The sequence below is a fragment of the Dendrobates tinctorius genome, unplaced genomic scaffold (assembly GCF_039654945.1).
Source record: "Dendrobates tinctorius isolate UK_male_01 unplaced genomic scaffold, ASM3965494v1 ptg000070l, whole genome shotgun sequence".
Lineage (NCBI taxonomy): Eukaryota > Metazoa > Chordata > Amphibia > Anura > Dendrobatidae > Dendrobates > Dendrobates tinctorius.
The window spans coordinates 84,152,501-84,177,848 of NW_027361738.1; the positions used below are offsets into that span (position 1 = coordinate 84,152,501).

Genomic DNA, 25,348 nt, shown 5'->3' on the forward strand with positions numbered 1-25,348 from the left:
TTAATTATGCATGAAGATGGCTACTCTTAGTATGCACCTGTTCAGACTAGTATTCAGTTTGGAAGTGACAGTCAGTCTTTTGTTATTTATATATAGGCTTTCTGACTGCACGCTCCACCCATCAGCCTATGGCTTTTTTAATCACAGCAGAGGAAACACCTTTGGTTAGGTTCCATGCCATGCAGGTCGCCTTGTCGTTGGTTGCTGGGCATGCACGAATTGGCAAAATTATGTAAGTATCTTCGTATTTTCCTATTTTCTAGTGCATGAATGCAAATCAAATTTCATATATTTCATCTTTACATGCAATAGCGTTACAGAGTGCTACTTTATTTGTTAGGTATAGGTAATGTCATAATAAATAAATTCCTAAATATCTTTAATTAGCGAATCACAATCGTATAAAGGGTATAAAGATCAGTATGAAGGGTTTGCTTACATGACAGCCACCAAAGCTGTTGGCTAAGTGAACATTTGAAATGATCCTTAGGTTTTTTTCTCATGACTATTAGAAGATATAGAAAAGAAGGAAATAACCCCTCTAGGAGTCAAAACAGAGTTTCAATAAATAATGATGGTCGTAGCTCGACCATACATTATGTGGTCGCCATTTAAATATAAATTACTACAGATGTGTCCTTCCTCTACTTTCCTCTTAGCTTGGCATATCCCAAAATGACCATCTCAAGATGATCGTGTGATACTCTGTCACGAGAGGTTTATGCATTATGTGTCTGTACCGCCACCCAGTGGTTGTGAAGTGTTTTGCAGCCTGTTGTGATGATGTGTTGAATCTGTCCTTGCGGGAGAAGCGGGCAAATCTGTTCAATGCCAACTAGCTGCCTCTTGGATGGTCTACTGAAGCCAGAGCTGTGGCCATCAGTCAGCAAGCTGTGAAATGTTTGGCATTGCCACCAGATGTTTCATATTACCAGATACCGGATGATCTGTAACGCTTGCTTCTACTGACCTGTATTTTGCTGTTGAGGTATCTGAGTCTGATGCGGTAAAGTCCTAGGAAGGAAAGAATGAAGAAGATTGAGTAATACATAAGAAGACGTTCTTGACTAGTTACAAACACATGTGGCCACCAATGTCTTTGAGCAGCACTTGAAGTAAATGTTAACCCCTGAATATTCAAAGATCATTCAAATATTTAATACATTTCCATATTCAGGCACAATCCATAATAGTTGGCACTACACAAAAGGAATACCAAATTCCAATACCATGAGATCTTTAAGCACTTAGGCTAGTTTCACACTAGCGTTACCGGGCGCAGCGCACGGCTGCCGCTAAGCTCCGCCCCGACCGCGCCCCCTCCGGGCAGCTCTTCCTATGGGCGCATGACTCTGCATGCGACCTGCGTACCCTATATTTAGCGTTGGGTACGCTGGTCGTGCGCTGGTACACTTTTGCCGGCGCTTGCGCCCTTTTGGCACTGCGCCGACGTGCTTCAAACTCACTGTGTTACATTTTTGTGCGCTGCGCCCGGTAACGCTAGTGTGAAACTAGCCTTACCTCTCTACCCTGGGACCACTAGGATTTATTAGCCACAATACCACCAGATCATTAGACCTCAAAAGAATCCTCAAACTCAAGTATCTCAATGCATCCTCCTATATGCAAACACCACCTCACCTACAAGGAGCTAAATAATGTCCCGTGAATAAAATATTCAATGTTCATTAGCTTATATAATACATTGTTATACTTGGGTATTATCCATACTAGTTTGCACTGCACAAATGAAACGCAAAACTTCTGCGACATTACATCATTAATAACTTATTTAATTGCTCAGTGACCACCAAGATTTATAGGCCACTATACCACCAGATCACTAGGCTTCAAAAGACACCGAACTCTAGATCTAAATACTAATTATAGTGCTCGAAAAAAGAACTATCTTGTAATCCGAAAGCTGCTAACTTATTCTTCTTCTTCTACTTCTTATTATTATTATGCGGCCTGAACCGCTACACGCACAGACTCCGTTGAGGTGTCGTTTCGAAGCCAGCGTCCACGAGTGGTGTGCTAAGTATTTTTCGTGTCGATCGGATTTGTAGTTTTTGCGCAATTTGCGTTTGAAAAAACATTTTCCCGTCATTGGAATGCATTGTCTCAATTCTTTTCAATGGGGAAATTTTGCCACAGACAAAACATGCCCTGAAGCGATTGAAACGGCAGTTAAGCTCATTGATATGCGCAGGCAGACCCAGTTACAATGCCAACGCCCACGAACTATACATGACCCCCCCCAGGACAGAGGTTCTGGCAGATAATATCAGCTCTTAAAGCGAAACCCACAGCACAAATGCAAATCTAGCTTCATCACATGACGCATGCCCCTGAGAGAGAATGTGCGCCAAAGTGGATTTAGAAGCCCAGTGAGCCAAACTGGCTCTTAAAGAGCCGACGCGCCAAAGTGATTCTTAAAGGGCCGGCGCACCAAATCGAAAGCTGAGTGACCCCAGGCTCCAAATCGGAGGCTGAGCCACCCCGGCCTCCAAATCGGAGGCTGATCGACCCTGGCCTCCGAATCGGACCCTAAGGGGCCCCGGCCACAAAATTGGACCCTGAGGGGCCCCACCCATAAAATCGGACCCAGAGGGGCCCCGGCCACAAAATCGGACCCTAAGGGGCCCCACCCACAAAATCGGACCCTGAGGGGCCACACCCACAAAATCGGACCCTGAGTGATCCCGGCCACCAATTCAAGCCCTGAGAAGCCCAGGCCACCGAATCGGATCCTGAGGGGCCCCACCCACTAAATCAGACGCTGAGACCAAAGTGGCCCCTGAGAGGCACCCACAGTTAAAACGGATCCTGAGTTGAAAGTCTTGCAGGGGCAGCAGGCAAGTCTCTCTTAAAGGAGCACCATTTCGAAGCACTATCTGTACTTCCTTCAGGAAATACACATCTAGTTTATACATATTATTCCATAGTAAAAGAGACTATACCACATTTATAGTCACATACTGCGGTTCTAGTAGACTTCAACAGAATTTTGAATATGTCAAATGCATTCTTTTCCAAGCTCCACCCACATGGAGCTAAATAATATCCACCCTTCAAATTTACAGTGGGTACGGAAAGTATTCAGACCTTTTGAAATTTTTCACTCTTTGTTTCAATGCAGCCATTTGGTAAATTCAAAAAAGTTCATTTTTTTCTCATTAATGCTCTGCACCCCATCTTGACTGGAAAAAAAACAGAAATATAGAAATTTTTGCAAATTTATTAAAAAAACAAAAACTGAAATATCACATGGTCCTAAATACTCAGCCCCTTTGCTCAGACACTCACATGTAAGTCACATACTGTCCATTTCCTTGTGATCCTCCTTGAGATGGTTCTACTCCTTCATTGGAGTCCAGCTGTGTTTAATAAAACTGATAGGACTTGATTTGTAAAGGCGCACACCTGTCTATATAAGACCTCACAGCTCACAGTGCATGTCACACCAAATGAGAATCATGAGGTCAAAGGAACTGGCCAAGGAGCTCAGAGACAGAGTTGTGGCAAGGCACAGATCTGGCCAAGGATACAAAAGAATTTCTGCAGTACTCAAGGTTCCTAAGAGCACAGTGACCTCCATAATCCTTAAATGGAAGAAGTGTGGGACCACCAGAAGTCTTCCTAGACCTGGCCGTCCAGCCAAACTGAGCAATCATGGGAGAAGAGCCTTGGTAAGAGAGATAAAGAAGAATCCCAAGATCACTGTGGCGGACCTGCACAGATGCAGTAGGGAGATGGGAGAAAGTACCACAAAGTCAACTATCACTGTAGCCCTCCACCAGTCGGGCCTTTATGGTACAGTGGCCCGACGGAAGCCTCTCCTCAGTGCAAGACATATGAAAGCTCGCATAGTTTGCTAAAAAAACCATGAAGGACCCACAGACTATGAGAAATAATATTCTCTGGTCTGATAAGATCTAGATAGAACTTTGTGGTGATAATTCCAAGCGGTATGTATGGAGAAAACCAGGCACTGCTCATCACCTGCCCAATACAATCCCAACAGTGAAACATGGTGGCAGCATCATGCTATGGGGGGATGTTTTTCAGCTGCAGGGACAGGACGACTGGTTGTAATTGAAGGAAATATGAATGTGGCTAAGTACAGAGAGATCCTGGCTGAAAACCTCTTCCAGAGTGCTCTGGACCTCAGACTTGGCCGAAGGTTCACCTTCCAACAAGACAATGACCCTAACCACACAGGTAAAATAACAAAGGAGTGGCTTCAGAACAACTCTGTGACCATTCTTGACTGGCCCAGCCAGAGCCCTGACCTAAACCCAGTTGAGCATCTCTGGAGAGACCTGAAAATGGCTGTTCACCAACGTTCACCGTCCAACCTGACGGAACTGGAGAGGATCTACAAGGAAGAATGGCAGAGGATCCCCAAATCCAGGGGTGAAAAACTTGTTGCATCATTTCCAAGAAGACTCATGGCTGTACTGCTCAAAAGGTGCTTCTACTCAATGCTGAGCAAAGGGTCTGAATACTTATGACCATGTGAGATTTCAGTTTTTGTTTTTTAATAAATTTGCAAAAATTTCTACATTTCTGATTTTTTAATGAGAAAAATATGAACTTTTTTGAATTTCCCAAATGGCTGCAATAAAACAAAGAGTAAAAAATTTAAAGGGGTCTGAATACTTTCCATACCCACTGTAGGTGATCTTTAGTCTTTAAATCCATCGTTATAATAAGTCACCATAAATATCAGTTGGCATTGCCCAAGACTTACTAAATTTCTATGTCAATAGGTCAGTAAGGACTTGGCGCTCTACCACAGGACCACCAGGATTTATTGGCTTAACAGCAGATCACTAGACGTGAAAAGACACTTTCTATAAAGTACATTAATGAATCCTCCCTTTCCAAGCAAAACTAAATAATGTCTGCCTCTGAATAAATTATTACTTTTAATTGACCTTGATAATTATCTGCCATCCATACTTGTTGTCTCTGCTCTTCAGAACTATCAAATTCCTATACCGTTTGTTCAGTAAGGACAGACAGTAAGCTGTCTGCCACTGGACCACGAGGATTTATTGGCCATTATAACATCAGGTTGCTGGACTTTAAATAGAACCTCAATATTGAGTATGCAAATGCATCCTATCTAAGCCCCACCCACGCGGAACAAAAAAAACAAAACAAAATGAATAATAGGAATTTTCACACCACATAGACACTTACATGCTGGAATAACACTGTTCAGTAGCATCTACAATTTGTGAGTTGCATCCATCATATGTAGATATTCACTTTTTCAAGCTACTCACTGTTGTGTCTGCATCAGGGGCATGTTGGTGTTATCGTAAGTGTCCGCATGCAGAGGGGGAACCATTTCCCCTGTCACTGGATGGAAAACTGGTAGTGTAGACAGGGGCCAGGCAATTTCTCTGTGTTTAGACATGTCCCGGAGCTCTTTCGTTGATTTCTGGATGGAGCTGTGGTGAACAAGCTGGATGCTGCATAAAAAAGTAACAAATAAAATATGTGTTATTAAAACTTTGAGTATTTTAATACAACATCAACGAGAAGATTCCTTTGTCATTTAATACACATATAATCTACAGCTGATGTGCAGTGTGGTGACTATAAAGGTCAATCAATCCATAACTCATCATTTTAACAGTTTCAAACATTGTGTCTCTGGTCCATGAATCATTTATGACCCATTAACACAGTCAGCTTTACATAAAAACATTAAAGTAGAACTTCTCAAGCACCGCCCACGCGGAACCAAGAAATAAAAATAGAATAATAGAAATTCTGTTAACACATGGACACATACAGGAGTAGAAAAACATGGCTGCTTTGTTCCAAAAATAGCGCCACCTCGTTGTCTACACGTTGTGTGTGGTATTGCAGCTGGGCCCCTTTCCATTCCATAGAGCTATGGCTGGTTAAAATTTTGGGGACTGATCACTGTATAAATAAACCTTCCAAACATTGATATGCTTTTCGAACAGTGATGATCACATATGATGTAACCAAATAGGACGATTACCATTCATCCTTCATGTGGTTGAGGGCCTTGAAGAAGGCAAATTAGAAAGTCCAGAGTGGGGCACGTCACAATATATTCACGGTATTACAAATATATATGCTCTGTAAGGTACTATGATTTAGTTATATTATTTGTGCACTAAAAACCACTATTATGTCATATATGATCCTAATGGTACTGTTAAAAAGACAAAATGCAGTATGGTACCACCAATCACCATATGGCACTGGTGAAGAAGTGATGGCACACGTCGCCCCAGCACTACGGAGCCCTGCGGTAGAGCAAGGAGACACGATCTCCCTGTAGCACCACTCTCTGTTCTGTAGACCACAGGTCACTTTAAGCTTGTGGTCTACAGAATGGCAGGATGAAGCAGTGACCGAGCCACCGGCACACGCACAGGATGTCAGAGTCCCGGCGTCAATGCGTTGGTCCACCAGGTGGACTCGTCGGTGAGTATAAGATATTTTTATTGTACTTAAAACTTTTGATGTTTCTGTGGAGACATTATACAGTGTTGGGGGCCCTCATACATTGTAAGATCAAGTGTGGGGGCCATTATACAGAGTGGGAGCTAATGTGGGTGCCATGATACAATTTAGCGGTGGGGACTATTGTGGGGGGCACCCATAAAGTGTGGGGCTCTCAAAGTACAGAGACTACTATGGGAAGCTTTCATACAGTGTCGGAGATAATGTTGGGGCCTTTTTACACTGTGGGGACTACTGTGGGTGACATTAAAGAGTTGGGACTGTTCGTTCATTAATATATGGGAGCTCTGGGCCCATTATACTGTGTATAGGGGAGCTGTGGGTGCATTATACTGTGTATAGGGGAGCTGTGGGTGCATTATACTGTGCATAGGGGAGCTGTGGGCTCATTATACTGTGTATAGGGGAGCTGTGGGTGCATTATACTGTGTATAGGGAAGCTGTGGGCCCATTATACTGTGTATAGGGGAGCTGTGGGCCCATTATACTGTGTATAGGGGAGCTGTGGGTGCATTATACTGTGTATAGGGGAGCTGTGGGTGCATTATACTGTGTATAGGGGAGCTGTGGGCCCATAATGCTGTGTATAGGGAAGCTGTGGGTGCATTATTCTGTGTATAGGGGAGCTGTGGGCTCATTATACTGTGTATAGGGGAAGCTGTGGACCCATAATACTATGGGAGCTGTGGACCCACTATACTGTGCATAGGGGAGCTGTGGGCCCATGCAGCGGCCTGCGCCCATAGGCAAAGTTGACCGGAGGAGGCGTGGAGCTTCCCGGCGAGCATCCACTGCGCCTCCAAACGCTAATGTGGAACCAGCCTAAGCCGCTTCTAATCAGACATTCCCCTGCACTGCCCTCTGCAGGAGAAATGTAGTACTACATGGCAGAGGTAAAATGGTGAAAGTTCATTACATGCATTAACAGAACGGGTGATACCAGGAGGTTCTTTATTCTGGGATAAAGAAAGGAGTACCAAATGTATAGTGCATGTATGCACTGGAGTTTAACCCTCGTATGGCAGTATTATGTTGGGCTTACTTGGCTTATTAGCTAGATAATTAACGCTTTTGTTTCCACACTGCATGTTTTGGACATATTTTAATGCACCGCACTGGATTAAATGGGAAGAGGTTGATTCATGATGACACTTTATAGCCATATTCACCATCATAAATAGATCTAGCTATTAAAACAGATTAAAGGAGACTGAAAAAATTGTCATTAGATCAATAGGAGTCTGAGAGTCAAGTTGGAGTCTGCATTACAACCCAAAGATTTTTATTACGAAATGTGTAATACTTGATTTGACCTCTGGAGGCACTGCAGGGAAGTTGAACACTTACTAATAGATTTCCCAACAGCTAATTACTGGGGTTCCCACAAGGGGATTAGATTATTATCAACAAACCCAAACAAGAAGGAATGTTCCAAAGTGGAACCGACTTTACAATACAAAGAGTGCTGAACATAGCACTTAAAGGGGCTATTTAGCGAAAACAAATTATCACCTATGTATCCACAGAAAAAGATGATCGGTGGGGGTCTGACTGCCAGGAGCTGCACAGATCTGGAATATTGGGAACTTTTATCCCTGTTAGAATGGAGCGGCTGAGCACATTCTCGACCATCGCTCCATTCAGTTCCTATGGGTCTCTCGGCACTGAACTCAACTTTTTAAGGCACCTCCGTAGAAAATTAATAAAGGGACGGTTGGGCATCCGATCACCCATGGCTCTTTATAATGGGGATTAACATTATCCGTCGGGGATACTGAGTCCCCCCAATCTGCCGATCAGTGTGGATACTAACAGTAAAACGTCCACTGATCATTCAGTTATCTGCTACCCTGTGGATAGGTTATGAGTTGTTTTAACTGGACAATCCCTTTAAGCCAATTTTCAAGGCTCATTGGCTATGTTCACAAGTTGCTTTACTTCTGCAGCCAAAACCTACTTTTTTGGCAGTAAAAAAAAGGAAAAAAAAGGTTGCTTACAAAAAGCTGGTTTTCCTGCATTTTTGCTGATTTTCTTGCTGTGTTTTTGCTGTAGACTATGTGTCATTTGTCTACAGTATATGTTTAATAAAGTTAGATTCATTCACCAAAAAAAAGTTCCACACTCATTGGTTTCTATGGTTAAAACAAAGCTGCAAAAAACATTGCAAAAATGCTGAAAGTAGTAACATGCTGCAGTTTTCCATAAAGCACCAGTTTTCCAATTCAGTCAGGAAAAAGCCATCGTGTGCATGAGATTTCTGAAATCTCAGAGCTTTTGCTGGTGCTGTAAATCACCACTTTTAAACTTGCATTAAAAAAAACCATGTAAAATAAACACTGCAAAAACATAGTGTGAAGCTCTGTGACCATAGCCTTAGGGTTGTATACTGTTCAATCACAAGCTTCTGATGTACCAAGCGCCAATGTGACTGGCACTGCTCATTGTGACTGCCAAAAATATTACGGTGTCTGTCTATTCCATGAATTAGTTCACTGATGAGCAGAATTCCCCAAACTATATTTTGTTGCACACCTGTCACAGGTCTCAGCTTTGCTCCCTTCTCCCTGGTCTGCTATAGTTTCTTGTGCTCCACGTCAGGCATTGCAGGTAGCCCGGCGTGCTCCCATGTGTTGAATTTCCTTGTCCTACATAAGACCTCCCAAGATACATATCTGGGTGTTGATATTAAGACTTTTAGTTTGTCTTTGCACAGGTTCCTGTCTGCGATCTCCCAGACGTCTCCTGTCTGCATGCGACTTCCAATACCTCTGCTACTTGTTCTCTGTCTTCCAGAACCTCTGCTACATGTCCTCCTGCTGTTGTCAAGACCTCTGCTACCTGTCTGTGTTCTTCCTGATGTCTCCAGTCTGTATGTCTTTCAAGACCACTGCTACTTATTCCCAGTCTCCCAGAACGTCTGCTACCTGTCTGTGTCTCCATGATATTTCCTGTCTACCTGTGCCATCCAGTACATCTGCTACTTGTTCCGGGTCTTCCAGGACCTCTGCTACCTGCCTGCGGTCTCCAGGACATCGCCTGTCTGTCTGTGGTACGGAGTACTTCTGCTGGCTGCGGTCTCCAGGACATCTTCTGTCTGTCTGTGGCATGCAGTACTTCTGCTACCTTTCTGTGGTCTCCAGGACATCTCCTGTCTGTTTGTGGCATGCAGTACTTCTGCTATATGTCTACGGTCTCCAGGACATCTCCTCTCTACCTGTAGCATCCAGTACCTATGCTACTTTTTCCCGGTCTTCCAGCACCTCTGCTACCTGTCTGCGTTCTCCAGAAAATCTATCTGCTTGCAGCATGCCGTAGTTCTGCTACCTGTCTTTGGTCTCCAGGACATCTCTTGGCTGCCTGTGGCATCCAGTACCTCTGATACCTCTCTGCATTTCCTAAGTGCCTCAATTGCCTGCAGCAATGACGCTCGTGGCTCATGTGCCCACTCGTTTTTTTGGTGTCTAGGATCCACCTCACCTAGTGAGCCCTTGGCGGATTTCAAAATAACATGATTCCCAGGCAATTGGTGGTTGCAGACAAGGTATAAGGTTTCCATTAGGTCAGGAAGAAAACAAATTTAAATGTATCAAAGAAACAAAAATATTTACAAAATTACAAAGTAAACAATCTTAAATGTATCAAATACATAAAAAATATTTGTAATTCCTAAAATTTTTTTGCGTTTCCTCCCTTTTTTTTCCTAGACCACATCGAGAGGAAAGCACCATTTTCATAATATGCACACACTGACAGGGTCGTGACCGACTTATCTTCTTCTCCAGGCACCTATCGAACCTATGTAGTCTACAAGCAGCGTTCACCAAAATAAAGAGATGACTGGATGTGGATGAGAAGCATGGAGGAGCGGGTGGGTGAGGCGTGACAAGCTACGGTGAGGCGCGGTATTATAATGTGACAACGAGGAGACATAGAGAAGACACTTACTCTGGTGTTTGCATGTTTCTCTTTTCCCTAGAAACAAAACAAAATGAATGAAATTAAATTACAGCATTGATATTGGGAGCACGACTTAAGTCTACGATGGGGACAACGATGGGACTATATGAGCCGTAAATACTGCTGTACGGACTGCGGAGGCAAACAGTCATGTACATCAGTGTTTATCGTGATGGAAGCGATGGTGCTCCACGTGTGATCCAGAGTGTTAGTGGAAAGAGAGCCTACGGCAGAAGTCCACCGATGACCGCCGCTGCACCCCTGGTCCTAAGGAGGACTTGATGCTTACCCCTCCATCTCCTGTCCATACCCTCTGGGTTCAGTTCCCACCATCTGTTTGCTTTTTTTAGTAGGGTTCTCGGCACTGCGCCCACTAATATTAAGGCATGTTTAGGTTTCTGCCCATATCTGTTGACCATGGCCCTTTCACATGGGCCGGTGCAAACTGTATGGGGAAAGAATACGGTCATCGTGGACAGCACATCACTGTCAACTGTGATTAATATGGGATCATTTTGGGATTGGGAACAAGCGTTCTCATGAATGCTCATAGGAAAGGACCTTCAAAGAAGAGGTCAACCCAGGTTGGGCCTTCTCGCTGTAGGGGTCCATGGGCAACCACTATGGTATGCCTTGGTTGCCCCAGACCAAAAAAAAAAAAAGCTAGACATGACCACTAGATGGCGATCTGTCTAACTCAACTTTCTTCCATTTTTGTCTATTGGCAACTCAGCAGCAGAGCAGAGAACCCAAAAAAAAAAACCCTGAGTGTGTCCAAGGTCCCAGAGACCCATTCTGTAGTCCCTGCTCACTTTGGCAGGTGTATTAGATTTCTCTCATTTGATCTCATCTAAAAGTTCGAGGACTCGACCACCCTGCATGGTGGCAGACGGACCCACGGGAACTGTGTGCCGCCATATGGTGCCTTCCTAAAGCACCGTATTATCCCACAGATGAAATGCTTCAGTATAGACCCAGAAAATAGCACAGGTGCTATATGACAGCTCTGCGCATGAGCCCATATACCGAATCTTTTTAATTATATACATTGACCTATTTCTTCATCATTCATCAGAATCAATCACATGTAATGGAAAATTAAAAATCATTATCAGCGATTAACAATGAAAGTCCCACACCTGAATTATACATTTTTTTAATATACTTTTATACTGATCAAAGCTCTATTTTTATGATAAATGATCTTCAAATTCCCTACATACACATGGAATTACTATAAGTGGCCCATTTCTGGCTTCTTGTAGTGTCCACTAGGGGGAGCTTAAACAATTATGGCTTAGTATGCAGTAAGCTCATAAGCTCCCTCTAGTGGTGACTGCAGGGAGCGAAAAATTTATCCATTTGTTTATGCAGGGGATTTGGAGCTTTGTATAAGAAAAATGGAGTTCTGTCTGCTCTAATGAATATATTAACCCTTTAATGAATTTTTCCTTTTTTTCCTTTTGGCGCTTTTATTTTTTTTCTCCCTTTCTACCAAGAGGCACTTTTATTTTTAGGGGGGGACTTGTAATTTTAAGCGACACCAAACTTTTTCCCATCTAATGTATTGAATTAGAAGAGAACAAAATTCCAAGTTTGGTGTTACAATGGGAACAAAATAATTTAGTCATTGACTTTTTTTTTTCCAAAATTTAATTTTAAGGGCATTCACTTTGCGGCAAAAATATCCTGGCAACATGATCACCAATCCGGCTCAGTACGATTATGGCGGCACCAAATTTATAACGTTGATTTAAAATGTTATTGATTAGAAAAAAGTAGAACTTTGTAAAAAAATAAAAAATCACCTAAAGGGAAAGAAAAATTCAATTTTATAAGTTGGAGGGCGGCGACCATAAGAATATGGGAGACACCGGACCCGGACCTGTGACCCCCATTGGACCGGACCGCCCCCGGGTGAGTATAATAAAAGTTATTTTTCTTCTCTTGCAGGTCAGATCGGGGGCTTATCTACGGCATTATAGAAGCCCCCTTTTTTATATAGAAGATCTATCACTAGGAATATCCTATATGTTACATTGAATAATCATTAACCCCCTCCTACAAGAAAAAAAAATTATAAAAGAAAATCATTACAATTTTTTCTTTAAAGTTAGGTAAGATACATTCCCATTATATACATGACCCAACTCCAATGTTGCCATAATATTCTCACGGATGAGTTATGGTGTTGGGAGAACAACTTATTTTTTCTTACTATTCATATTGTTTGTCTTAAGATCACTTTTGTCATTGGGTTTCATTATAAATTTTGCACTGTTTGCCTTATACAGCCTCTGTGTTGCACTGTCTATTGCTGGCTGTACTGTAGAATGAGTTAACTGAGGATCTGTCAGTGAGCTTTTTCTGACGGTCCAGTAGGACAGTATTGTCCGTCCTTTTCTAAGCTCCTCAATGCTGATTTATGACCACAGTCCACATCAAAGTTGACTGTGCAGAAAATCAAAGAGCCGGTAGAAGCAAAACGGTGCAAAATTTTCAATGAAACCCAATTGCAAAAATGATATTTAGCCCCAAATACATGCATTTAAATTAGAAAAAAATTGTCCCCGGAGGTGCTCATGTAGGAAAAGCCACCCAACTGTATATTCAGCTGTGCCAGAATTAAAGGGGCTGAGCTGCAGGATCGGGTACAGCCACACGTACAGAGGCGCCGGTGAGCCTGGAGAGACAGTAAGGGTCCACAGATCACCTCTGCCCCCTAAATGATAGAAGTCTCAGGAGTGTAAAACCTAAACCCCACCCTTCTTAAAGGAAAAAAACAAAACAACAAATGCTCATGTCTGATTCTGATGAATGAGATATTCCGGTTGTCGTTTCCGTGTCGTCCGGGAGATTATTTCGACTCTTCCGTGACTCTGGAAGTTCTCGCTGTATCCAATAACCTCTTAGACTTTCCAGAAGAAGTTGGACGTATGCTTATATTTCCTGTAGGTAGCAGGAAGCAGTAGACATGCGCATGACTACAGCAGGGTACACCTGTAGTCTGTTACCATGGCAATACATAAATTTGCATAAAAGCTGTATACACACAATAAAAGAAGTCTTTCGAAAAGACAAAATAATTTGATCCATTTTAGAAGAGGCCACTCTGGATCTCAGTGAAGCAAAACGTTCATGATTAAAAGACCGATAGTATTAAATATGGAGGATGAGAATGTAAAGACATGATGCAAACGCTGCAGACAGGGAAACACATGACGGCTAAAGGACACGAATGGTCGAAATACATCGCATGAAGTAATGAAGGCAAGATGTTCAGAAGATGGTCGCGTCTCTGTTACTTGCTGCTTTTTACCACATCATTAAAGCTAATGCAAACTGCCTGTCCCTTTAAGAACACCATATAACATCTGTCCATTTCACAGTTCACTTTTCTCAGAAACACGGTGCCAAAGCTCCAGCTGAATAATGCTCCAAATGTCACATTTACAAACTCTGCAGCAGCTTAATGTCAAAGTAACACATGTAATTCTGACATTTCTCTCCACAGTCGTGTGACTTAAAGGGCAGCCAACTTTTATTTAATCGCCTTAATACTTCTTTAAAAAAAAAACAACTTTGCATATAATTTTGGTTAAAATGTGTCTCCATAGTAATAGATTTAAAGGGGTATTCCAGCCGAAATCTGTATAGGTGATAAACGGTAGATCATGAAGGTCTGATTGGTGGGACTTCTTAATAGAGGGAACTAGTCTCAAAATGGAGAATAGAAAAGGTTTGATTAGATCGGTGGTCGGGCACGTGTTCGGCCATTTTATTTAAAGAGAATCTGTCACCCCATTTTAGTCCTATCAGCTGCTGGCACCGCCATCAGGGGCTTATCTACAGCATTCTGTAATACATTCTGTAATGCTGTAGATAAGCCCCGATGTAACCTGAAAGATAAGAAAAACATGTTAGATTATACTCACCGGGTGCAGTGGGTGTCGCGGTCCGTCCAGCGCCTCCCATCTTCATACGATGATGTCCCCCTCCTTGCTTCATCCTGCGCTCCTGCGCAGGTGTACTTTATCTGCCCTGTTAAAGGCAGAGCAGAGTACTGCAGTGCACAGGCGCCGGGAAAGGTCAGAGAGGTCCGGCGCCTGCGCACTGCAGTACTTCACTCTGCCCTCAACAGGGCAGAGATAAGTACGCCTGCGCAGGAGCCACGGCAGAAGTAAGGAGGAGGACGTCATCGTATGAAGATGGGAGGCGCCGGACCGGACTGCGACACCCATCGGACCGGACCGCCCCCGGGTGAGTATAATCTAACTCTTTTTTCTTATCTTTCAGGTTACATCGGGGGCTTATCTACAGCAATACAGAATGCTGTAGATAAGCCTCTGATGGTGGTGGCCGCAGCTTATAAGCCGAAAATGGGGTGACAGATTCCCTTTAATAAAGAGCAGCACTCGGCTGTCACTGCCAGTTCCATAAACTTTTGATAGAGTCCGCCCAATGCTTCATTCAAACTTTTTCTAGTTTGTGGGAGTGACCTCTTTAAATAAACTTTGATTTAGTCTGATCTTGCAGCCAAGTGTCAGTGGTTAGTTACTAACCACTGAACCCCGATAACACCCCACAAGATTTGCCTTTTTGGTGATGCTTTGTGTTGCACACAACACAAAGTAGTCAGGGCATACTGGGCTCTGCTTCGTTCTCCTGGGTCCGCTGTCTTCTGCTGTCCTCCACGTCGTGTTTTCTATGTTGTCAAGGGTGGAACAATGACATAATCTCTACAGTGGGGAAAATAAGTATTTGATGCACTGCCGATTTTGCAAGTTTTCCCACCTACAAAGAATGGAGAGGTCTGTAATTTTTATCATTGGTGCACTTCAACTGTGAGAGACAGAAACTTTAAAAAAAAATCTGAATAATCACATTGTATGAGTTTTACATAACTAATTTGCATTTTATTGTATGAAATAAGAATTTGATACAATAGAAAAACAGAACTCAATATTTGGTATAGAAATCTTTGTTTGCAGTTACAGAGGTCAGACGTTTCCTGTAGTTCTTGACCAAGTTTGCACACACTGCAGCAGGGATTTTGGCCCCCTCCTCCTTACAGATCTTCTCCAGGTTTTGGGGCTGTCACTGAGCAACATTGAGTTTCAGCTCTCTCCAAAGATTTCCTACTGTGTTCAGGTATGGAGACTGGCTAGGCCACTCCAGGACATTGAAATGCTTCTTAGAGCCTCTCTTTAGTTGCCCTGGTTAGTGAGTTTTGGGTCATTGTCATGCTGGAAAACCCAGCCGCGACCCATTTTCAATTATCTTACTGAGGGAAGGAGGTTGTTGACCAAAATCTCACGATACATGACTCTAACCATCCTCCCTTCAGTACGGTGCCGTCCTGTCCCCTTTGCAGAAAAGCGCCCCCAAAGTATGATCTTTCTCCCACCATGCTTCATGGTTGGGACGGTGTTCTTGGGGTTGTACTCATCCTTCTTCTTCCTCCAAACACAGTGAGTGGAGTTGATACCAAAAAGTTCTATTTTGGTCTCATCTGACCATATGACCTTCTCCCATGCCTCCTCTGGATCATCCAGATGATCATTGGCGAGCTTCAAACGGGACTGGACATGTGTTGATTTGAGCACTTAGATCTTGCGTGCCATGCAGGACTTTAATCCATGACCGTGTAGTGTATTACTAATGGTAATGTTTGAGGTCATTGACCAGGTCCTCACGTGTAGTTCTGGGTTGATTCCTGACCTTTCTCAGAATCATCCTTACCCTACGAGGTGAGATCTTGCATGGAGCCCCAGACGGAGGATGACTGACAGTCATCTTGTGTTTCTTTCATTTTATAATAATTTTGCCAACAGTTGTTGCCTTCTCACCAAGCTGCCTGCCTATTGTCCTGTAGCCCATTCCAACCACGTGCAGGTCTACAATTTTGTCCCTGGTGTCCTTAGACAGCTCTTTGGTCTGTGATTAAGTGTGTGGACAGGTGTCTTATATACAGGTAACGAGTTCAAACAGATGCAATTAGTACAGGTAATGAGTGCAGAGTAGGAGGCTTCTTAAATAAAAACTAACAGGTCTGTGAGAGGCAGAATTCTTGTTGGTTGGTCAGTGATCAAATACTCATTTCATGCAATAAAATACTATTTAATTACGTACAAATCATACAATGTGATTTTCTAGTTTTTATTTTTAGATTCTGCCTCTCACAGTTGAAGTGTACCTACGATAAAAATTACAGACCTCCAGTTTCCAAGGAGCTCTGATAAGCCAGAAAGACTCACGCAATGTCCCAAATGTAATACCCCATATACTGACTTACTCCATGGCCTGCTGACTTGCAAGCAGGTGGCAGACATGTGGGGTGCAGTTAGAAAATATATAAAGAACATATGGGATTGGGGCGATGACATCCCGAGAGATTTGGTTTTATTTCACTACCTGGAAAAGTCCCCCGATGCTCATGTAGGGGGGGGGCCCCCGCAGGTCATCCACATAATCATAATGCTCATGAAAAAAATATTATTAACAAACTGGCTACAAAAGGACATGCCCACCATAAAAGAACTCTCGGGACGCCTGAAGCATGTAATGCTAATGGAGAGGTTAGAGGCAGAGAAGAGGAAGTTTTGCGAAACATCTAGATTTTTTACAAAATGGAGGCACTATATTGTGGAGCACTGTAATAAGGAGGAAATTCAACGCATAGTTGGTCCTTTCAGAGACACAACGTGGTACCACAGGGAATCCTTGGGGGGAACACTGGGAATATTAAACCAGAACTGAAGCAAATGATTTCTGTGAGCCAAAGAAAGTCAAATACGGAGGGTCTTAGGCTACTTTCACACATCAGTTTTTTGCCGTCAGGCAGGATCCGGCTTTTTTTAGAAAAAACGGATCCGGCATAAATTTTGGAGAACTGTAGAAACGGATCCGTTTTTTTGCTGGATCCGTCTCTGTTCCTGGCGGCTGGCCAATTGGATCTGAGCATGCGCAGACTTAAAAAAACCGGATCCGGTTGCTGGATCCGTCTTTTTCTGGATCCGGCGCATTCCGGCGCCCATAGACTTTCATTGTAGCAAAAAGCTGGAAGCGCCGGATCCGGCGCTTCCGGCTTTTTCGCCGGAGACAAAAAACGTTACAGTAGACGTTTTTTCAAGACGCCGGAATGAGACAAGTTGCCGGATCCGGCAAAAAACGGATGAAACGCAATGCCATCCGGCGCGATCCGGCGCTAATGCAAGTCAATGGGGAAAAAACGGATCCGTTTTTTCCAAAAAAAGCCGGATCGCGCCTGAAGGCAAAAAAATGATGTGTGAAAGAGGCCTTAGGGCCTGTGAGCGAGTAGGCTTTCCACAAAGCAAGGGAGGAAAAGGTTTTAGGGTTTTGGGGGGGGAGAGATTGTTGGGGAGGGAAAAGGGTAGCAAGGTCAAGGGTGATCTTCAAATATGTAATCATAGGGGGGAAGTGAGACGACAATGATTATTAGACAGACTGTTAGGAGATGTAAACGTTTTCAATTTTGGCTGCGAGGATGCATTTCTCCGAACTATGCAACTTTGTAACATGATATGTATCTGTGTTTTTTATTCTTTTCTTTTTTTTGTTGTTAACAAAAATTTGTAATAAAAATAGAGTTTAAAAAAAAAATTACAGACCTCTCCATTCTTTGTAGGTGGGAAAACTCGTAAAATCGGCAGTGTATCAAATCCTTATTTTCCCCACTGTATTTAAGGCCCATTTAGACACATACATCAGAGTTTTGGGATTGAGACTCCAGTCCTATGTTTGGTGGGCTCCACCATCTCTGCTGTTTGTGCTTCCATGCTTCCATTCCTGCTGGGTTCCACTTCATCCATCCTGCTGCTCCTCAGATTCCTGAATGTGCCCATGTGCTTACATGATTACTGCATCAACGCCCGGGGTCCGTATGCCCACCCGCAACCAATGCTTAGAGGATCCACTTCACCTGGTGATCCTGATGCTTTGACTCAATCTAGACATCATAATTTGGGTTGGGTCAACATCGCTGAGATTCATACACTTGCCAATTTTTTTGCTTTCAAAACATCAACTTCAAGAACTAGCTGCTCACTTGAAGCGTAAAATATCCATCCCCCATAGGTGCCATTGTCACCAGTTACTGGATGCTATGGACTTCACCTGTCAGTGGTTTTAATATTATGGCTGATCAGTATATGTACTGTACCTTCACTTCCATAAATACATTTCTAGAAGATGAGTTAGAATATTTAGTCATATCCAATCATTATTAATGCTCACAAACCATACACAACATGAGACCGAGCACTGCCACCTGTTATAGTGTGGCTGCCACCAGTGGGACGGCCAGTAAAACTGGTTGGTCTTCATCCAGTACCAAGCAAAGACCACCACTAATCATTTCACATGTTATGGTCTTTTCATCAATATAGGACCCTTATCATAAACCATTGCACCCTGGCCCAAATATAGTCCCTAATCATGTGACCATTCCTATGCATCTCTGATATGATGGAACATGTGCAAAGAAAATCCAAAAACGGCTGAATATGATGCCAAAAATATCCAAAACTAATTACCGTATCCACAGTTTGCTTTATGTGTGTATTGTGTGTAATGTGTGTAGATAAAAGTGGGGCACTCACATTCCTTCCCTCCGACAGCACATGATGTAAGCCAGGATGGCAAACAGCACCAAGGCTACGGCAGAGGGCACTGCCAACGTGATGAGGAAGTCTGAGTAATAGTCTCTGCCCTTCAGTGTTTCGGATGGAGGTCTATACTCCCCTGCGTCAGGAAGGATCCCTTCCCCCCGCACAACTTCCTGAGTGATCACCACTTGCTTCATTTTATCCACCTGAAAGAAATAAAATATATTTTTTTCAAACTTAAAGTTCCTCTAGCTCCTCCCTAGAATCTGTGTTACTTCCTCTGGCTCCTCCCTAGAATCTGTGTCTTCCTCTAGCTCCTCCCCAGAATGTCTGTGTCTTCCTCTAGCTCCTCCCCAGAATGTCTGTGTCTTCCTCTAGCTCCTCCCCAGAATGTCTGTGTCTTCCTCTAGCTCCTCCCCAGAATGTCTGTGTCTTCCTCTAGCTCCTCCCTAGAATGTATGGCTTCCTCTAGTTCTTCCTTAGAATGTCTGTGTCTTCCTCTAGCTCCTCCCTAGAATGTATGGCTTCCTCTAGTTCTTCCTTAGAATGTCTGTGTCTTTCTCTAGCTCCTCCCCTCCTCTCTCCATAAAATCTTATGAATACCAACTGTCATCTCCTATCTCAATAACAAAATCTGTATTCTCCAAAAACAAATGTTTAAAATTGAAAATAAAAGATCACCCCCGGAGGAGAAAGAAGCAGATTTCTCTAATAAGACATATTACAAATTTGCTTATTTTCCTGTGAACTATTCATTTATGAAATAAAAATGAAAATTTTCATCACTCTTATCCCCCTAGTGTATGCATCCACATAAGTTATATGGTCACTTTAACAGTATATTTAACTTGTTTCTAACTTTTTAGGTATCTAAGGAGGCTAAACAACTACCAAACACTGCTTAAACCTATAATAGAAGGAATATGCCCCCAAATAAAGTTAGCAATAAGTGCAATTCAGCACAACTCAAAAAGACTCATGGTTATAGAATGAAAAAAGAGCAACTACTTGGGATAATAAGGGGTAAATATAGCATGGTAGAGTAAATCCAAATTATTATATTGAAGATACCACATGACAAGTAGAATAATAAACATGCAAGACAAGATTAAAAATAACATTCAAATAAAAGGAGAGTCTATGAAGCATCAGCAACATGAAATGGTATGTGTAAAGTGCTGGGTCAGAGAGAACATAAGGGTATAAAGTGCAAGTGCACAAAAAAAACAACTAATACAATAATGATAATAGTCATAAGAAAGTTCATGCTGGAGATGCGTTCATGTCACCCCGCACTAATATGTGCGTTTCACACGAGCTTCTTCAGGGGGTGATAGAGTGGGGGAGGCAGATGACATAGATATAGGTTATAAACTGATCTGCTTCATTCAGTATTTAGGCTCTGACCTCAAAGCAGTTGCCTACTACTTGGACAACTTCTTCTCATACCCCTCGCCTGATGAAAATAATAAAGCTTATACTCACCTTCGATACTGGTGCCATTCCTGCGGTGTCTGCACTCGCGCTCCCCAGGGCTCTCGTGCGGTGTTGTGACACGTGACCACTGGCGTTACTGTCAAAGATCAGCAGCTGTAGCCCGGACTTCCTCTTCATGTTCGACAGTAATGCCAGTGCTGATTGGGCGCCGGCGTCACGTGTCACAGCTGCCGCACGAGAGCCCCGGGGAGAGCGAGTGCCGACGCTGTGGGAAAGGCGCCTGCATGGGAGGTGAGTATTGGCTTTATTATTTTATGAGGGCCAAACATTTTGATCAAGAAGGGGCTATCCTAGAAGTGCACAACCCCATTAAAGGGAATCAGTATGAATCAGATACTAGTTGTATGATTTCAGCCATTTATGTGTAACTCATAGAAAAACATGCTTTAAAAGCTGTCGAGGACCAAGCTGCACAGGAGACTAGTCAGGAAGTCCCCTGCAGCTTCTCCACGCCCGCTCCCCTGGAGTGACAGGTCTCTCCCATGGATCGTATAGCTTTCAGGTTCCCTTTAAACACACTTTGCAAATATTTTCCAGGGGTTGGTGGACTTTGCACCGCCTAAGGCATCACTGAAGATGATAGGGGGGTGGGGCGAAGATGATATATTCATTCTCCCATGAATGTAGGGGGGGCGAAGACGATATATTCATTCTCCCAGGAATGTAGGGGGGGCGAAGACGATATATTCATTCTCCCAGGAACGTAGGGGGGCGAAGACTATATATACATTCTCCCAGGAACGTAGGGGGGGCAAAGACGATATATTCATTCTCCCAGGAATGTAGGGGGGGCGAAGACTATATATACATTCTCCCAGGAACGTAGGGGGGGCGAAGACTATATATACATTCTCCCAGGAACGTAGGGGGGGCGAAGACTATATATACATTCTCCCAGGAACGTAGGGGGGGCGAAGACGATATATTCATTCTCCCAGGAATGTAGGGGGGGCGAAGACTATATATACATTCTCCCAGGAACGTAGGGGGGGCGAAGACGATATATTCATTCTCCCAGGAATGTAGGGGGGGGCGAAGACGATATATTCATTCTCCCAGGAATGTAGGGGGGGCGAAGACGATATATTCATTCTCCCAGGAATGTAGGGGGGGGCGAAGACGATATATTCATTCTCCCAGGAATGTAGGGGGGGGCGAAGAAGATATATTCATTCTCCCAGGAATGTAGGGGGGGACGAAGACGATATATTCATTCTCCCAGGAATGTAGGGGGGGCGAAGACGATATATTCATTCTCCCAGGAATGTAGGGGGGGCGAAGACTATATATACATTCTCCCAGGAACGTAGGGGGGGCGAAGACGATATATTCATTCTCCCAGGAATGTAGGGGGGGCGAAGACGATATATTCATTCTCCCAGGAATGTAGGGGGGGCGAAGACGATATATTCATTCTCCCAGGAATGTAGGGGGGGCGAAGAAGATATATTCATTCTCCCAGGAATGTAGGGGGGGGGCGAAGACGATATATTCATTCTCCCAGGAATGTAGGGGGGGGGCGAAGACGATATATTCATTCTCCCAGGAATGTAGGGGGGGCGAAGACGATATATTCATTCTCCCAGGAATGTAGGGGGGGGCGAAGACGATATATTCATTCTCCCAGGAATGTAGGGGGGGCGAAGACGATATATTCATTCTCCCAGGAATGTAGGGGGGGCGAAGACGATATATTCATTCTCCCAGGAATGTAGGGGGGGCGAAGACGATATATTCATTCTCCCAGGAATGTAGGGGGGGCGAAGACTATATATTCATTCTCCCAGGAATGTAGGGGGGGCGAAGACGATATATTAATTCTCCCAGGAATGTAGGGGGGGCGAAGAAGATATATTCATTCTCCCAGGAATGTAGGGGGGGGCGAAGACGATATATTCATTCTCCCAGGAATGTAGGGGGGGGGCGAAGACGATATATTCATTCTCCCAGGAATGTAGCGGGGGCAAAGACGATATATTCATTCTCCCAGGAATGTAGGGGGGGCGAAGACAATATATTCATTCTCCCAGGAATGTAGGGGGGGCGAAGACGATATATTCATTCTCCCAGGAATGTAGGGGGGGGCGAAGACGATATATTCATTCTCCCAGGAATGTAGGGGGGGCGAAGACAATATATTCATTCTCCCAGGAATGTAGGGGGGGCGAAGACGATATATTCATTCTCCCAGGAATGTAGGGGGGGCGAAGACGATATATTCATTCTCCCAGGAATGTAGGGGGGGGCGAAGACGATATATTCATTCTCCCAGGAATGTAGGGGGGGCGAAGACGATATATTCATTCTCCTAGGAATGTAGGGGGGGCGAAGACGATATATTCATTCTACCAGGAATGATGAGGGGGGGGGGGCGAAGACGATATATTCATTCTCCCAGGAATGTAGGGGGGGCGAAGACGATATATTCATTCTCCCAGGAATGTAGGGGGGGGCGAAGACGATATATTCATTCTCCCAGGAATGTAGGGGGGGCGAAGACGATATATTCATTCTCCCAGGAATGTAGGGGGGGGCGAAGACGATATATTCATTCTCCCAGGAATGTAGGGGGGGGCGAAGAAGATATATTCATTCTCCCAGGAATGTAGGGGGGGACGAAGACGATATATTCATTCTCCCAGGAATGTAGGGGGGGGCGAAGACGATATATTCATTCTCCCAGGAATGTAGGGGGGGCGAAGACTATATATACATTCTCCCAGGAACGTAGGGGGGGGAAGACGATATATTCATTCTCCCAGGAATGTAGGGGGGGCGAAGACGATATATTCATTCTCCCAGGAATGTAGGGGGGGCGAAGACGATATATTCATTCTCCCAGGAATGTAGGGGGGGGCGAAGAAGATATATTCATTCTCCCAGGAATGTAGGGGGGGGGCGAAGACGATATATTCATTCTCCCAGGAATGTAGGGGGGGGGCGAAGACGATATATTCATTCTCCCAGGAATGTAGGGGGGGCGAAGACGATATATTCATTCTCCCAGGAATGTAGGGGGGGGCGAAGACGATATATTCATTCTCCCAGGAATGTAGGGGGGGCGAAGACGATATATTCATTCTCCCAGGAATGTAGGGGGGGCGAAGACGATATATTCATTCTCCCAGGAATGTAGGGGGGGCGAAGACGATATATTCATTCTCCCAGGAATGTAGGGGGGGCGAAGACTATATATACATTCTCCCAGGAATGTAGGGGGGGCGAAGACGATATATTAATTCTCCCAGGAATGTAGGGGGGGCGAAGAAGATATATTCATTCTCCCAGGAATGTAGGGGGGGGCGAAGACGATATATTCATTCTCCCAGGAATGTAGGGGGGGGGCGAAGACGATATATTCATTCTCCCAGGAATGTAGCGGGGGCAAAGACGATATATTCATTCTCCCAGGAATGTAGGGGGGGCGAAGACAATATATTCATTCTCCCAGGAATGTAGGGGGGGCGAAGACGATATATTCATTCTCCCAGGAATGTAGGGGGGGGCGAAGACGATATATTCATTCTCCCAGGAATGTAGGGGGGGGCGAAGACGATATATTCATTCTCCCAGGAATGTAGGGGGGGGCGAAGATGATATATTCATTCTCCCAGGAATGTAGGGGGGGGCGAAGACGATATATTCATTCTCCCAGGAATGTAGGGGGGGGCGAAGACGATATATTCATTCTCCCAGGAATGTAGGGGGGGCGAAGACGATATATTCATTCTCCCAGGAATGTAGGGGGGGCGAAGACAATATATTCATTCTCCCAGGAATGTAGGGGGGGCGAAGACGATATATTCATTCTCCCAGGAATGTAGGGGGGGCGAAGACGATATATTCATTCTCCCAGGAATGTAGGGGGGGGCGAAGACGATATATTCATTCTCCCAGGAATGTAGGGGGGGCGAAGACGATATATTCATTCTCCTAGGAATGTAGGGGGGGCGAAGACGATATATTCATTCTACCAGGAATGATGAGGGGGGGGGGCGAAGACGATATATTCATTCTCCCAGGAATGTAGGGGGGGCGAAGACGATATATTCATTCTCCCAGGAATGATGGGGGGGGGGGCGAAAACGATATATTCATTCTCCCAGGAATGTAGGGGGGGCGAAGACTATATATACATTCTCCCAGGAATGTTCCTTTATATATCTGTATATTCACTAGGTGTATAACCTTACCAGTGAGATCTTACACCAGTCTATATGGAATTGTGCCCGAAACTTTTTATCACAACTTATGGCAGGTTCCATCTCCTGGCTGCACCTGAGCTGGTTCTGTGGGTTTTCTACTTCACGTAGACATGATGAGAATGGGACATCTGCTCCGACCATAACATAAACACTAGAAAAGAGGTGAGTATCTATAAACATAATTATACTATACATATAAAATCTGTATTATAGGCCCAGAGCTGCATTAACAATTCTGACAATTTCAGAGCTGCAATGTCTCCCAGCAGTCAAAAAAAAATTTCTGGTGATTACCAGTCTTGGAATTCTTCTCTTTAACAGTCATAATGTACTAAAAAAAAAACTAACTTCCATTAAAAAGCATAGTTTAAGTTTTAGGCGTGTGTTCTGTCAGCACAGTTGTGGACTGTTTCCTGTAACAACTAGCAGAATTGTGAATGCTGCTCTGGTGAACAAAATGAAATACAGTTGTGACCAAAACTTTTTTTTATTTTTGTTTAAAGTGTGATTACTTCTGTCTGGTTGTTGTGATGCCATTTTGCT

At 43.9% G+C, this 25,348-nt stretch overlaps 1 protein-coding gene across 5 annotated transcripts in view; it reads right to left on the bottom strand.

Annotated features, from left to right (window-relative positions):
- SGCE (sarcoglycan epsilon) overlaps window positions 1-25,348 on the bottom strand; it is an 88,091-nt gene that overhangs the window by 5,787 nt on the left and 56,956 nt on the right. For 4 of the 5 annotated variants that reach the window (XM_073582064.1, XM_073582063.1, XM_073582060.1 and 1 more), the window contains 5 exons: window positions 24,794-24,956; window positions 19,098-19,309; window positions 10,465-10,491; window positions 5,298-5,486; window positions 971-1,014 (listed from right to left, as the gene is read on the bottom strand). In XM_073582064.1, the coding sequence (XP_073438165.1) occupies window positions 971-1,014; window positions 5,298-5,486; window positions 10,465-10,491; window positions 19,098-19,309; window positions 24,794-24,956 (635 nt within the window). The remainder of the gene's footprint in view (window positions 1-970; window positions 1,015-5,297; window positions 5,487-10,464; window positions 10,492-19,097; window positions 19,310-24,793; window positions 24,957-25,348) is intronic. The other variant, XM_073582062.1, reaches the window with a different exon arrangement.